Source organism: Antennarius striatus, chromosome 20, assembly GCF_040054535.1.
Source record: "Antennarius striatus isolate MH-2024 chromosome 20, ASM4005453v1, whole genome shotgun sequence".
Taxonomy (NCBI): domain Eukaryota; kingdom Metazoa; phylum Chordata; class Actinopteri; order Lophiiformes; family Antennariidae; genus Antennarius; species Antennarius striatus.
In genome coordinates, this window is record NC_090795.1 from 9841882 (window position 1) to 9855472 (window position 13591).

General features: G+C 39.0%; 1 protein-coding gene across 2 annotated transcripts; it reads left to right on the forward strand.

The window, feature by feature from the left end:
- The first annotated feature begins 754 nt into the window (after positions 1-754).
- hnf4g (hepatocyte nuclear factor 4, gamma) lies at positions 755-12320 on the forward strand. Of its 2 annotated transcripts, XM_068304139.1 has the most exons (11): positions 755-936; positions 5614-5779; positions 5961-6055; positions 6724-6830; positions 6969-7118; positions 7482-7569; positions 8103-8255; positions 9376-9425; positions 9609-9795; positions 10786-10905; positions 11324-12320. In XM_068304139.1, the coding sequence occupies exons 1-11, from the start codon at positions 906-908 to the stop codon at positions 11443-11445; spliced, it is 1269 nt and encodes a 422-aa protein (XP_068160240.1). In that variant the 5' UTR covers positions 755-905; the 3' UTR covers positions 11446-12320. The 2 variants fall into 2 exon arrangements, with proteins under 2 accessions (XP_068160240.1, XP_068160241.1); XM_068304140.1 differs by lacking the exon at positions 5961-6055.
- The last annotated feature ends 1271 nt before the right edge of the window (positions 12321-13591 follow it).

Genomic DNA, 13591 nt, shown 5'->3' on the forward strand with positions numbered 1-13591 from the left:
AGAAATTCAATGTTAACAAAAATATGAATGGGGGTGGGGGGCTAGGGTTAGGGGGGGGGGGGGCATCAGTGAGTCTTGGCAGGAAAGGGTGCAAATAAATGTGTCTGGAAGTTACTCAGTTACTGGCATGAGCCATGACGTACAGGCATCAGTCAGCATCCATCTTTATGGACACCTGAGCTATACTATCAGATTGTTGACTCTTTACACACAAGGTAGCCTTATATGGCAGGATGGGGTAGGGTTAGCCACATGCTAACGAAGGCAGAGAACTCCGTAACACAATAGATGGAAGTGGAAGCTTTCTTTTTTTTTGACTGTCTGCTGATGATTTGTCTCAATTTTTGAATGTTTTGTCAACTTAACCACCACTCATATATCACTCCTTTAACCCCTGTTTAAACAGCTGGAGTGCTCAGCTCCACTGCTGAGAAATAAATGTCTAAAATCGTTACTTTTTCACCATTATTTTGTGAAACATTACCTCAATCCTCGTGGATCTCTCTTCATCCATCGTTAGAAATACACACACACACACACACACACACACACACACACACACACACACACACACACACACACACACACACACACACACACACACACACACACACACACACACACACACAGCACAAACACACAGACCTGGTGATCCTTTTCCTTTTGGTTTTATGGCGCTGGGTTACTGTTTAACATCCCCACCCTTCTTTGAGTTTGTTTAGTAAATCGATCTAATGACAGGGCTATGGTGGCGCCATCCAATGTCTTTCTTCATGAACTATAAGGCTGCTCTACTCTCCAACCTTCTCTTTTAATGTTGTTAAACACCTTCATCATTTACCTATTGTCAGCGTCACTAATGTAGCACTGAGGGTCTACTGGAATACAAGGATACAGCCGAATAAATGTACATTCCAGAAGGGAAGAGAAACAAAGGTAAGTCATCGCCCTCCTGAGAAGTATACTGTCTTAGAAATCTAAAATATCGCCATTGCAGCAAGAGTTAAAAGGTGCGTTGATGCTCTTTCGGAGGAAGTGAGGAATACGCTGAGCAGTTTTGCACGGCAGTTCTCTTAAATCACGTGGTTTTACATTTTGGTTGTAACATAATGGTGATCAGTGTTCACACACACACACCTCAATTTGTCATACAGGGGTCCATAACACACTCAGCGAACCTGGAGACAGTGTTCTCACCTCTCAGACAGGGTTTTGTGAAAGCAGATAAGATAAACTCACTTTGTCACGCATGCTGAGCCGTAAAGATCATGTGATAAACTGTATCATCTGTACAAGAATGGAATCTGTGACAGATTACAGAGTGACATAAACTAGGCAGCAATATGGCAATAAAGTCACAAAACAGTCAGCCAAGAAAAAAAAAAAAAGACGTGCAACACAGTGAGCAGAACACTTACACAATATAATACAATCTAAAAAGTATTCAGATGTTTCATCAGATGGGGATAGTGGCAGGAGTAGGACACTCATCACTGCCCTCAGGAAATATGATGGCAAATTTAACTGAGAGTGCACGTAACTTGAAAATGTCATGACTATCTGCTGCTCTGAAGTGTCATAAAATAATTATTCAATTCACATCTTCATTTCCATTTTCCCAAATCCAAACTTATAGCAGCTGCTCATTGTCATTTACTCTGTCAGAATAAAAGCTGATCTCTTGGTACAGTTTTAGGCTTGGATATTTAACTGAAGGGTTTTGTTTTTTTTAATTTTCTATACTATTGACCTCTGTTTGAGGAAGTAGTGGTTTAATGGAGTCAGTTGGCTTCCTGATCATCTTCTGAGAATATTAAACCTCTGAGCCAAACAGACACAACAGTATTATGGCCAGTTCACACTCAGATGGGCTCTCGGCTCTGGGTTTTATGGCTTCAGAGAGCTTTTGGTTGCTAGGCAGACACGAGAAATCTATACTGTATCCTACTAGCATTCCAGGTGAACTCATATTGACTTCATTGATTCAATTTTTTCCTTTTCAGTTCAATATATATGAGTATATTCAAGAACTTCTTTAATTATTTATTATACTGGATATGACTCAGATGCCATGGTATTTAGTTGTACTTATACTAGGATATGGTTCACTTCCAAAGCAACAGTTTTTATAGATTTATTATAGGTAATTATAGTGGAAATAAACAACCAATTAGGTTTGCTGTTTGGAATATATGTTATTTGTCTTGTATAAAAATTACTGCACTTGAATTCTGCTTGTGTGGTACTCAAAAGACCAAAGAGCTTTTGACAGAATAAAATTGGTTGAACCACACCGCATTTTATGGCAGTATTCCTGAGCATCAAACCCTTGCTTTCTTTGTGAGTGCCAATCCCATGTATGAACACGTGACAGTCTCTTAAAGCCCGTGCATGCCGCCTGTACGGCCACACGTGAGCTCCTCTATCTTTTAGACAGGTTTATACTTTCTAATCCTGCTTCGATGCAGTGCTGTAAAGCCCTGCTGCAGCACCCTGTGACAGTCCTTTGTGTGTTTGGTGATTGTGTGGTGATTGTAAAGAGTGAATTCTTCCTCACTCACCACAAACGTGATGAGTCAGGAGGTTTGACCTCAACGCCTGGTTAAAATGTAATCTGCAATCTCCATATCATTTCTCTCTCTGTCCTCTCTCTATCAACCCGTCCATTCCGGCCTCCCTCATTAACTAATACATTCTCTGTGACTGGATCCTAATTACTCTTTCTTTCCATGTCCAGTAACTAATTTGTGATAATATGCATTCTAATTTAATGTGCCCACAGTGACAATTTATTACACTCATATACAGTATAGAGCTTTTCTAACTGGTCGACTTTTAATGTCCTACTACTGATGTAGGACATTAAATTTGCCATAACATTGCTCTTATCATTTACAGCCCTTTCTAATACAATGTCCCACACTGATTACCTTTAAGCCACACAATGAAATTCAGACTAATTAAATTCCTCATGTGAAGTGGATGGGTTGTGACATTGAACTGGTTTATGGTAGTAAATTAGAGTGTGTTTTCAGCATTCCTGCCATGAAGGAAGGGGGCAGCTCTTTGACAACGGTTTAGTTTGTATTTTTTATATCCACAGCCCTTCTGACATTTATGAGAAAATGTCATCTGTTTTTACATTCAACTCACACTTACACATATGAGGATGGTAAATAAGAGTCATAACAGAATCACCATTCCTTGAGATAAAATTCTGTAGGTCTGAAAGGTCTCTCTTACTGTTAAAAACACCACAATGTTGGTGTCTACTGATATGAAGTCAAAAATGGTAAAAATGGCATAATTACAGAATTTAAACTCAAAATAACAATAAATCATGTAAGGATATGGCACCATGAAATTTAAAATGTTTACAGCACCATGTTGTTAATTTGTTTATTTGTATATATAATAAAGTTGCGTCAACAGAGGGTTACATGTAAACACATTGTAAAAATCATCAGCATTATCCAATTTACTGGGTGTTTTTATGGATCGATTCTGCTGAGGTGGTGGTACTATTACTCCACCATTGATTAGATTAAGGAGGACATATAGACACACCTGGAGGCCACTCACACACACACACACACACACACACACACACACACACACACACACACACACACACACACACACACACACACACACACACACACACACACACACACACACAAATGCTATAAGATACTACAGTATAAGAATATACATGTGCACAAAATCCAAACAAAATGTCCATAAAGACAAAGCAAGTCCTCCAAAATGTTATAACATTTTCTTAATGGATCACAGTAAGAGTTAAAATTAAAAGAGGCAGATGGGAGGAGAGGAAATATATCTCCTTCACCTCTGTCTGTCCATCCCAGTGATAAGTGTGCGCAGTGCGGGAGAAGGACAGATAAGTAATTTACAATAAGGTGAGAAGTCTTGGTTGCAGCTCCACCCCACTCCTTGTTCCTGGCCCAATCAGATGGGATTTTGCATCTTTAATGCAAAGGACCTCCCTTGAGATGTTTGGAAGAATTAGAGAATGAAAGACTTTTGGGTGAACTGGGAAGAGGAGAGTACCAAGTGAGAGAAAGACAGACTCCAAACAGGAATGAAGTATCCACCAGCTGCTCAGAGTAAATCTCTGATAGACATGGAAGTAGCAAACTATTGTGAAGGCCTGGATCCCTCATACAGCACACTAGGTTTTGAAAATGCAGAGGTGCTCTATCTGGGGGGAGGTAAGTGCGTTTGCATATAGGATATGACCTCTTTCTCTCTCGTACACACATACACCGACTAACACCACACTTGCAAAAAAGGACATGTACATATAAACACTGAGTGAAGCAGAAGTCTCTCGTGTGGGTTCAACAATGTTCACATTGCATGACAGTGGTTAGGTAAAGACACACACACACACACACACACACACACACACACACACACACACACACACACACACACACACACACACACACACACACACACACACACACACACACACACACACAAACTTTCATTGCTGATACATACATGAATGGACAGACATGGGGCTCATACAGACATTACCTGTGATAAACTTAACTGCAAAGCTTTAGTCCTTTTAAATTTATAGCTTCATCATTTCATCTATTGAGAATTTTGCAGATGGTATCAACTTGAGACGCAGGTGCGTTAGTTTACAGGGATGAGGTGAAGTGAGAGAAGCTGAAGACAATTAAGTTCCTTTTTGTGGAATTCAGGGAGGGTTCGTTTTCGCACTAGGGAGCCTCCCTGCCAGCTGCCAGCTCAGCATTTGTCCATGTATCTGTTCGTGCTGGTTATGGGAAATTAATTATATTCATCCACTGCTTGTAGATAGATGTGCCAGAAGTTATGAAGGAAGGAACAAGGATGCAAGTCCATGTTGATAAAAGCATGAAATCACTTGTTAATAAAACATTTCATTGACCAATAATAATAGTTTTACTAATGTCACCGAAGGAAATTCACCATCTCAGGTAGGTCTGTGTGTGTGTGTGTGTGTGTGTGTGTGTGTGTGTGTGTGTGTGTGTCTATTTAGACATCTTTTTCAATAATATATAGACAACAATGTTGTTTATGGTGACAACTGCGCTGCTTTTTCTGATAATGACAATGATCATAATGATAATAATGATAATGATAATGCTGATAACTGTGAGGAGATGAGAGTAGAAATAAAGACAACGGCAGTAATTTTGTAAACGCATAGTGATTGAACTGATATTTATTCTATTTCCTGACTTTTTTTGAATAATCGAACGCTACATATTCTGTTGCAAATACACAAACCCCTACACACATCTGAATCTACATAAGTGATGTTGAATGTACGTAAATTACACCCAGTATAGTAATATGATGCCATTGTCACATAGCACTTATTCATATATTGGCTTCAAATAGATGACAGTATGGTAAATAATCACCATTAGGTCACAGTGGAAATTTTCTGGATGTGTTCTGCAATTCATGACTTCTGTTCGTATCTACAGCAATGCATGACATAAAAAATTCTGTGTACCTCTGAAATTACATTGGAATTACATTATACATACCAATGTAATTTCATATATGGGTGTTTTTGTGTGTTTTCAGACAGCATGCCGACAGAGCCGAGCTTGCCTGGAACGGATGGGGTCAGTAGTAACTGTGCCATTTGTGGAGATAAAGCCACGGGGAAACACTATGGAGCTTCCAGCTGTGACGGCTGCAAAGGCTTCTTCAGACGCTCTATACGCAAGAGCCATATCTACTCCTGCAGGTGGAGGACCCACAAACACATAGCACATACTCTTCCACACCATTTTGATCATATGTCCATATAAATCCATAGTTTATATCTTAACTGAACTACTGACTTTTCAACCAAATCATGTCAAAGACTCATTAAGTTAAGGTAGCAGTGTTTTACTCTGCGAAGCTACTTATTTCACTGTGTGCAGGTTCAGCAGGCAATGCATTGTGGATAAGGATAAGAGGAACCAGTGTCGTTTTTGCAGGCTCAACAAATGCTTTAGGGCTGGCATGAAAAAAGAAGGTATGAAAACCTCCTTCCTGCCTGCTGGATCAGGTGGAAAGTAGAGAGCATTGTTCTGTTTTCTCAAGATCAATAAACTCTGATAAAAGGTCTACGTAAAATGTACTTGTTATCTTCACATCCTATAGTAGAAACAGCCATTGGTTTAGTTTTCATGTTTATAAGTTGAAATTTTGTATCGAGTTTGTAGTGTGGGAAAGCTAGAAGCTCCACCGAGAAAAAAGACATCATCAGGGAATCTGAAACCTGCTTCAAGATGTTAGAAACTGCTTAGCCATAAAAGTGTGTGTGTGTGTGTGTGTGTGTGTGTGTGTGTGTGTGTGTGTGTGTGTGTGTGTGTGTGTGTGTGTGTGTGTGTGTGTGTGTGTGTGTGTGTTTATGAGGGATATAACCTTGGCACACTGTTTTATGACACCTAATCATGTGTTATTCAAACATGTTGTTCTGGATTGCAACTGGTTAACGTTTGACTCCTCTTGTTGATGCCAGCCTGTGTGGCTATTTTCCTAAATATTAACTGCCCTATAGTATCTGCAGTCACTTGCTCACTTCTTTTAGTCCCCCAGTACTCAAAGATAAACTTACCCAACGCCTGAACCAAGATGACTGATTTTTCTACATCTTTTAACATTTGATATCTTGTCCTCTTTTCTTTTTACATATTGTAGCTGTACAAAACGAGAGAGATCGGATCAGCTCACGCAGAAACACACCTGACTCCCAAGACTTACCACCCATCACCGTTTTGGCGCAAGCTGAATCTTTGTCCCAACAGGTGACACATTTCTTGTTGAATTCTCTATTTTCTCACTGATATGAGTTTGCATGTCAGTTTCAATGCATATAAATGAGTAAATAACCAGGAAGTGACAAGTCATGACCCAGGAGAAGCTAACTTCTGGACTCTCTTCAGATCACTACTCCTGTTGGAATCACGGCCATGACAGAGCAGAAGCTGGCGGCTGTGAGTGACATTTGTGATTCTATGAGACAGCAGTTATTGGTGCTGGTGGAATGGGCCAAATACATTCCTGCCTTTGGAGAATTGCCACTGGATGACCAGGTAACATGACTGATACACACGATGGATCATCTTTAATGGCATAGTGGCTTTTTCTTTCAAATGATCACAGTGGGACAATTCAATACCTATCAGATGTGATTACTTTTGATTAAATATTATCTTTATATAGAGGCTATATTTTGATTGTAGGGGTGTGAGTCTGTTTGCTGCTGACAAAGCATTTATACCCTCAGTTTGGACAGAAGAAATAACCCTTTCCGACTGACTATTGAAGTGCCATGGTTTTAAATGGGCATACAGTTAATGATCAATGTAGGATACAATGATCCATATCCAATATGGTCCCAGTGAAAGTTATTGTCGCATTGTGTTTTTTGTATGTGTGGGTACGTTTTTTTCCAGGTGAGCTTACTCAGGGCACATGCAGGTGAACACCTCCTGCTCGGGGTCGCGAGAAGATCAATGCCATTCAAGGACTTCCTGCTTTTAGGTACAAACAATCACATCTTAATGGCATCTAATTTAAATGTGGTGCATTCAGGTTCAGCCCTGAAGTGTGATGACTGATCAAATGTTGTGTTAGCTGAGAATGATTAACTGAAGGTTTTGTTTCTATGTGACTTCGAAAGTGTCTCATGTAAACTGCATTACTCATTATGGGGACATGTACCAACAGCATACTGTAGGAAGGGCTGAGAAGCACACACACGCACACGCACACGCACACACACACACACACACACACACACACACACACACACACACACACACACACACACACACACACACACACACACACACACACACACACACACACACCTATGCACACTCTTGCATTACATTTCTATTTCACCATAACCTTGACAGTAACCTTTAAATAGAAACAACAAAACTACAAGATTCAACTTATCTTTCTTTCAGGGTTAAATGCTTTCGCACCAGCCTTCCACGGAGTCGCATACCTTTCACACCTTGTCAGTTCCATTTATCACAAACGTTGACCAATACTCTCTGTTTCTGCAGGTAATGGCTGTGTGATCCACCGGAACAGTCCTGAACCTGAAGTGTGCCGGGTAGCCAACAGAGTGCTGGATGAGCTGGTGCAGCCCTTCCAAGATATTCAAATCGATGAAAATGAATATGCAGCACTAAAGGCCATTGTCTTCTTTGACCCAGGTAATAACCATTAAGTCTTAAAGGTTAGACATGAGTGTTTTTTTTCCTCTTTTTCTTGATATAGAGAAAAAGTTAAGTTTTAAATAAATTTAACTGTATTTAAAGTTAAATGTGTCTATCACAGTAATTTCAAGGCTGCATTATATATATATATATATATATATATATATATATATATATATATATATATATATATATATATATATATATATATATATATATATATATATATATATAATTAAGATGTATTGGATGTATTGGCATAACCCTTTGAATATGTTTGTAGATTCACATTCATATAGGTCATGATAATTATGGAATTGGATTGCCATATTTACCCACAAATGCATCAGATTTATTCGTTCATTTTCCAAACCGCTTTTCTGCTTTCGCGGGTCACGGGGGTTGCTGGAGCATATCCCAGTGGAATTAAGGGCACGAGGCGGGAGACGATCTGGACACGATGCCAGTGCATCACGGAACCACATGAAAAACAAACAACTACTCATGCAAACTCACACTAGGGAAAATTTGGAGCTAATCTGAAGTGCACTTGCAGCGCATATTTCTGGAGGTGGGAGGAATCCTGGAGAAAACCCACATAGACACAGGGAAAACATGCAAACCCCGCACAGAAAAGAACTGAACCCGGAACCGTCTTGCTGTGAGATGACAGCGCTACCCACTTTTATTCAAAAATTTAATTGTAGATGTATTTGTTCGATCATCTGCCAAGTGATGCCCTGCAGGGTTGGCATGAATGTGTTTTCCAAGTTAGTAATGTCTTAAGATTCCAAAAAAAAACCCCATGTAGACGCAAAAGAATTTCTAAAATATAGAAAATAAATGTCCCAACCAATCACACCCATCTGCTTTTCTTAATGCCTCCTTGGCCCAGTGTGAGCACCCTCCCTGCCCCCACTTTACTCTACCCATCACTAAATCCTCATATTTTGCCTTCATGTTCCAGTTTGACCACAATGATTCCTTCAATTCCACTCATATCCTCAATCCCACACTTGATCTTTCAGCTCACTCTCCTGTCCTTCAACCATTTCCTCTACTCCTACCTCCTAAATCCAAGCTTCAATTACACAACATTTTGCTTCCCTATCTGCAGATGCAAAGTCGTTACAGCATCCGTCAAAGATCAAGGCTATGCGCCTGCAGGTATGATGAGTAATTTTTCTCTTGTCTCTTATAGTATAGTGTCAAGTATGAGAGTCTGGCTCCTTCATCATCATTATTATCCTATTAAATATTACATTTTATTTAGAGTGTTTTCTATAATATAGAGGACGAGGACAAACGCAGTTTACTGACACTATTGGAAACATGATCTTGTCTGTGTAGGTCCAGATGAGTCTGGAGGACTACATTAATGACCGTCAGTACGACTCCAGGGGTCGTTTTGGAGAGCTGTTACTCCTGCTGCCAACCCTGCAGAGCATCACCTGGCAGATGATCGAACAGCTCCAATTCATTAAGCTCTGTGGCCTGGCCAAGATAGACAACCTGCTGCATGAGATGCTGCTAGGAGGTAAGACAGGCCCAAAATCTGCGCATGGTAATTCAACAGAAACAGAAATAGGATTCAGCGAAACCACAAAACGTTCCATAAGAACTCCTGTACGCGTTTGAAGGAAGGAATAAACCCAGCAGGTATAGGTGAAAAGTTGTTGCTGAAAGATGGTACAGCTCCAAAAAGATGAGGACGAGGCCAAAATAGAGATGCTGCTTGGTGCAAATATGTCTAAATAGGGAGTTCTGTAGTTAAAGGTAGAAAGTATCAGACATGCGCTAAACTTGGCCACAACAGACAACTGAAACACAGGATGAGATGTGGAAGTCAAGCAATAAGTCATCTTCAAATGCTTCCTTTTTTTTTAACATATCAGCTGAATACTACTCTAGAATATAAACTCATGACTCACACTGTACAGAAGGAACTTTTATCAATTTAGATTTTTTTCTTTTACCATCCACAAGGAATGTAGAGTTAACACTTCAAAAATAAAACACTATTCAGAATTGTTGAGGATATTATATTTAGTAATGTGAATGCAGAACTCACAAATATACTGTATATGAACATTAGTGTGAATGCAAAGTTTTAAAGTAAGAAAGAAAATAAGACCATGAGTTTTGTCTTATTAATAGAAAGCATAAGGTGTATTTGTTTGTGGTGCACTCAATTGTAAGTCAACTTATGGAGGCTTGACTCAGTTTCTATAGAAAATTTGTACAATGCAAATACACTACTGAAAGTGCAAACTGGAACAAAAAAGTAAGCATATCAAAGGCTCCAAATAGAGATTTTTTGAAGCACGGCATAAAACTGCAAAGTGAACTACCCATTATTCTCTGGTCTAATGAGGGCTTGTGAAGTTTCCCAAGATGCAAGAAGAGGTGTGTTTTGGAGCAAGTGTGCCAGCCTTTAAATGTCACCTGATTAAATAGCATGTTTCTGAACATTTCTACCACCTCTGTGGGAGCCCATGACTAATGAATCACTGTGTTGTGGGATTAGGGCTCACGTCAGAGCCCACGCATCCTCACAATGCGTCGCACACCCAGCTGGCCCAGGACCCTTTAACTGCACACACGCTCGTCATCAGCGCCATGCCTGCTGCTCACACTCCACTGATAGGTAAGAGCCACATGCTGCGAGACACACATAATGTCATACAAACCACATTCACGCCGACAAGAACAAATACGCACAAAAAATATCAAAGCGAAGTGGGTGTATAATTTATCTGGCGTCATGAACTGCCATCTGACTTTGTACTAAATGTGTTTCCATTAACTTAGAAGGTAACATTTACAAGAATTGCTGGGTACTGGTGTATTGTGTGCCTCCATTAAAAAAAAAAAAGAATTTGGTTATAATACACCACCGAATGGTCACACAAGATTGATGGGGAACAGCATTTATAAGGAGCAAGTGAACTTCTACCATTTCCCATACATAAGTCTGTATATAATGTTAGCCCCCCTGCCCACATAAAATATTTTGATATGCAAGAACATAGTAAAGATCTCTTTGTCCCTGCCTTTTTCTGCAGCCTCTCCAGACACTCCCATCCCATCGCCTCCTCTGAGCATCACTTTGGAGAAGTACAAACCTTTTTCCCACCCTGTGTGTCCATCAGCCAGCCCCTCATCTTCCACGCATACGGATCCCTGACTTCTCCCTAGACTCTGCCAAAGGAGCTGACATGGGATTAGACTCATTGTTCTCTATTCAATGTCTGTTATGGTATAGAAATCATGAGTGTGATCCCCATTCAGTCTGTGGTTGCCTCCTGCTTCCTCCTCCTGTGACTCCCTGTGGCATCCCATTAAGTAAGATGGAGCTAAAGTTAGCACTACAGGTAGCACTTGCAAAAAAAAAAAAAAAAATTCAATGTTTAACTCAATCAACCAAATGAATGCCAAAGTTGGGTCAAATGAAACATGCTATGCATGTTTGCGCTCAGCTTTTTTAAATAATACATTAATGTTTAGAAGAAACCATGTCACCGATGTGATCCAGTCAAAAGGAGAATTGTTGTTGTTTTATTAACTCCTGAACTGCTACATTTGGTAAAGATGTGAAAAAAGTTGCCTTGATATTTATGAACTTTTATGTACAGTCTGTTATTTGGGTGTTCAATGAATGAAAATATCAGAAGATATAAGAGACAATCCACAAATTGCAAACCAATAGCTTACAGTCAACAATTTATAGCTGGCCTTTAATCAAAAATGAAATGCAGTTTTGTTTCTGTAAAAGGGATTTTTTAGGACATTAATTTGTTTGAGAACTGTTTTTGTGTTTTGAACAAGTTTACAGTTTATTTTTTCAACCTAAATTATGTAACGCACAAGTGAAGTTAAACAGATGGCTTTTTGGAAAGTTAAAATGTTAATATAAATCAATGTATTTAACATTATTGATTTATATTTGATTTTTAAAAATGGTACATATATGTTCTTGATATAACTTTATACACAACAAAAAAGGAAGACAATATCAACATGAAAATATTAGTTTTCACCCATTTCTTTAAAAAAAAATACAAGCAGATGTAGAAAGATAGTTACTTTTGAGTAAGCTTGCTGTATATAGTTCAATTGCTAGTGTTTAGATTAATTCTAAATAACCATTTATTATGTTTCTGGAATCAATATGCTTTTTTTATTTTAAAAATGGTTTGCGTTGGTGATGTGTTTTATACTGTTGATTAAAACAGAAAAAATTCGGGTCAAATGATTCTAATGTATATTGACTGAAAATGTGTACAGTAATCTATACACTGTCTCAGGTTATATAATATGGTGCAATAGCGCCCACCTGTGTTCCAGAAATGGAATACAGCGTGCTGTTAGTCAATGGACTGCTTATTGTATATACTGAACATACTGTACATTAGTACACCAAGTACAACCAGTATGTTCATGTATTCATTAATTTCTTGAATAGAAGTGTTAGATGGAAAAAGAGAAACATTTCTTTACAATCAAACATTCATTCACAGATGTGATAAATCATTTCTGTGGATTTTGCCAGAAAAATGGAAACGGACGGGATTTTTTTCTTCATATTTGACCCTGAAAGAAAAAATATTAGGAGTCAGACAAAACTATACGGATGATGATAAATTGACAGGATGTACTTCACTATGGTTTCCCAACATGCATGCATACTGATTCAGGTCTGTCAATTCCTCCCCTTATGAACTCATCATGCAGCCCCATAGTTCCACTGGTCAGGGTATTTTTCTTTCCAAAGCTTTATTTGCAAGCTGTTGTGATTGCACTGTCAGATGATGATGCTCATCTAAAATCAAACTCGCTGCCCCTGTCGATCCGTTTGATAGAACACACTTTCAGACAAACCCAAAAGCTAAACTAGAATGGAAAAACAATAATTTCAACAAAAACCGAGCTACACCTCGTCCACTGAATTTCTAGATGTGTTTTGTTTGACAATCCACATGTAATATTCTTCCTAGTGTTCATGTGTATGTGCAAGCAATTGTGTGGATAGTTGATAAAACCAGGGGATAAAGCTGAGGGCTCTCACTGTCTGTATATCATTGTGTGACTCAATGAAAACACTCAGGTTATTTTTAACAGAGGAGATGATGCTGTCTAGAATCAACATAGCCAAATCCTCCTATCAACTCCATAATGGACAAGCTACCTGGCTTAGGTCAAAACAACACCCACAACGGGAAGATGTGTGTATGCTTATAGATTATATGTGTGTATGCTCCCAGCTGCAATTTATTTATAATCTGTGCAGGCACATGTGTGTACGCTTCTATATGTGTGTTTTTTGGAAGTGT

What these genes read in the sequence shown, in the direction of transcription:
- hnf4g (XM_068304139.1), top strand. Translation starts at nt 906, where the DNA reads ATGTACATTCCAGAAGGGAAGAGAAACAAAG. An exon ending in AGCCATATCTACTCCTGCAG is followed by an intron (nt 5,780 to 5,960) that starts GTGGAGGACCCA and finishes CACTGTGTGCAG; the next exon opens with GTTCAGCAGGCAATGCATTG. An exon ending in GCATGAGATGCTGCTAGGAG is followed by an intron (nt 9,796 to 10,785) that starts GTAAGACAGGCC and finishes TTGTGGGATTAG; the next exon opens with GGCTCACGTCAGAGCCCACG.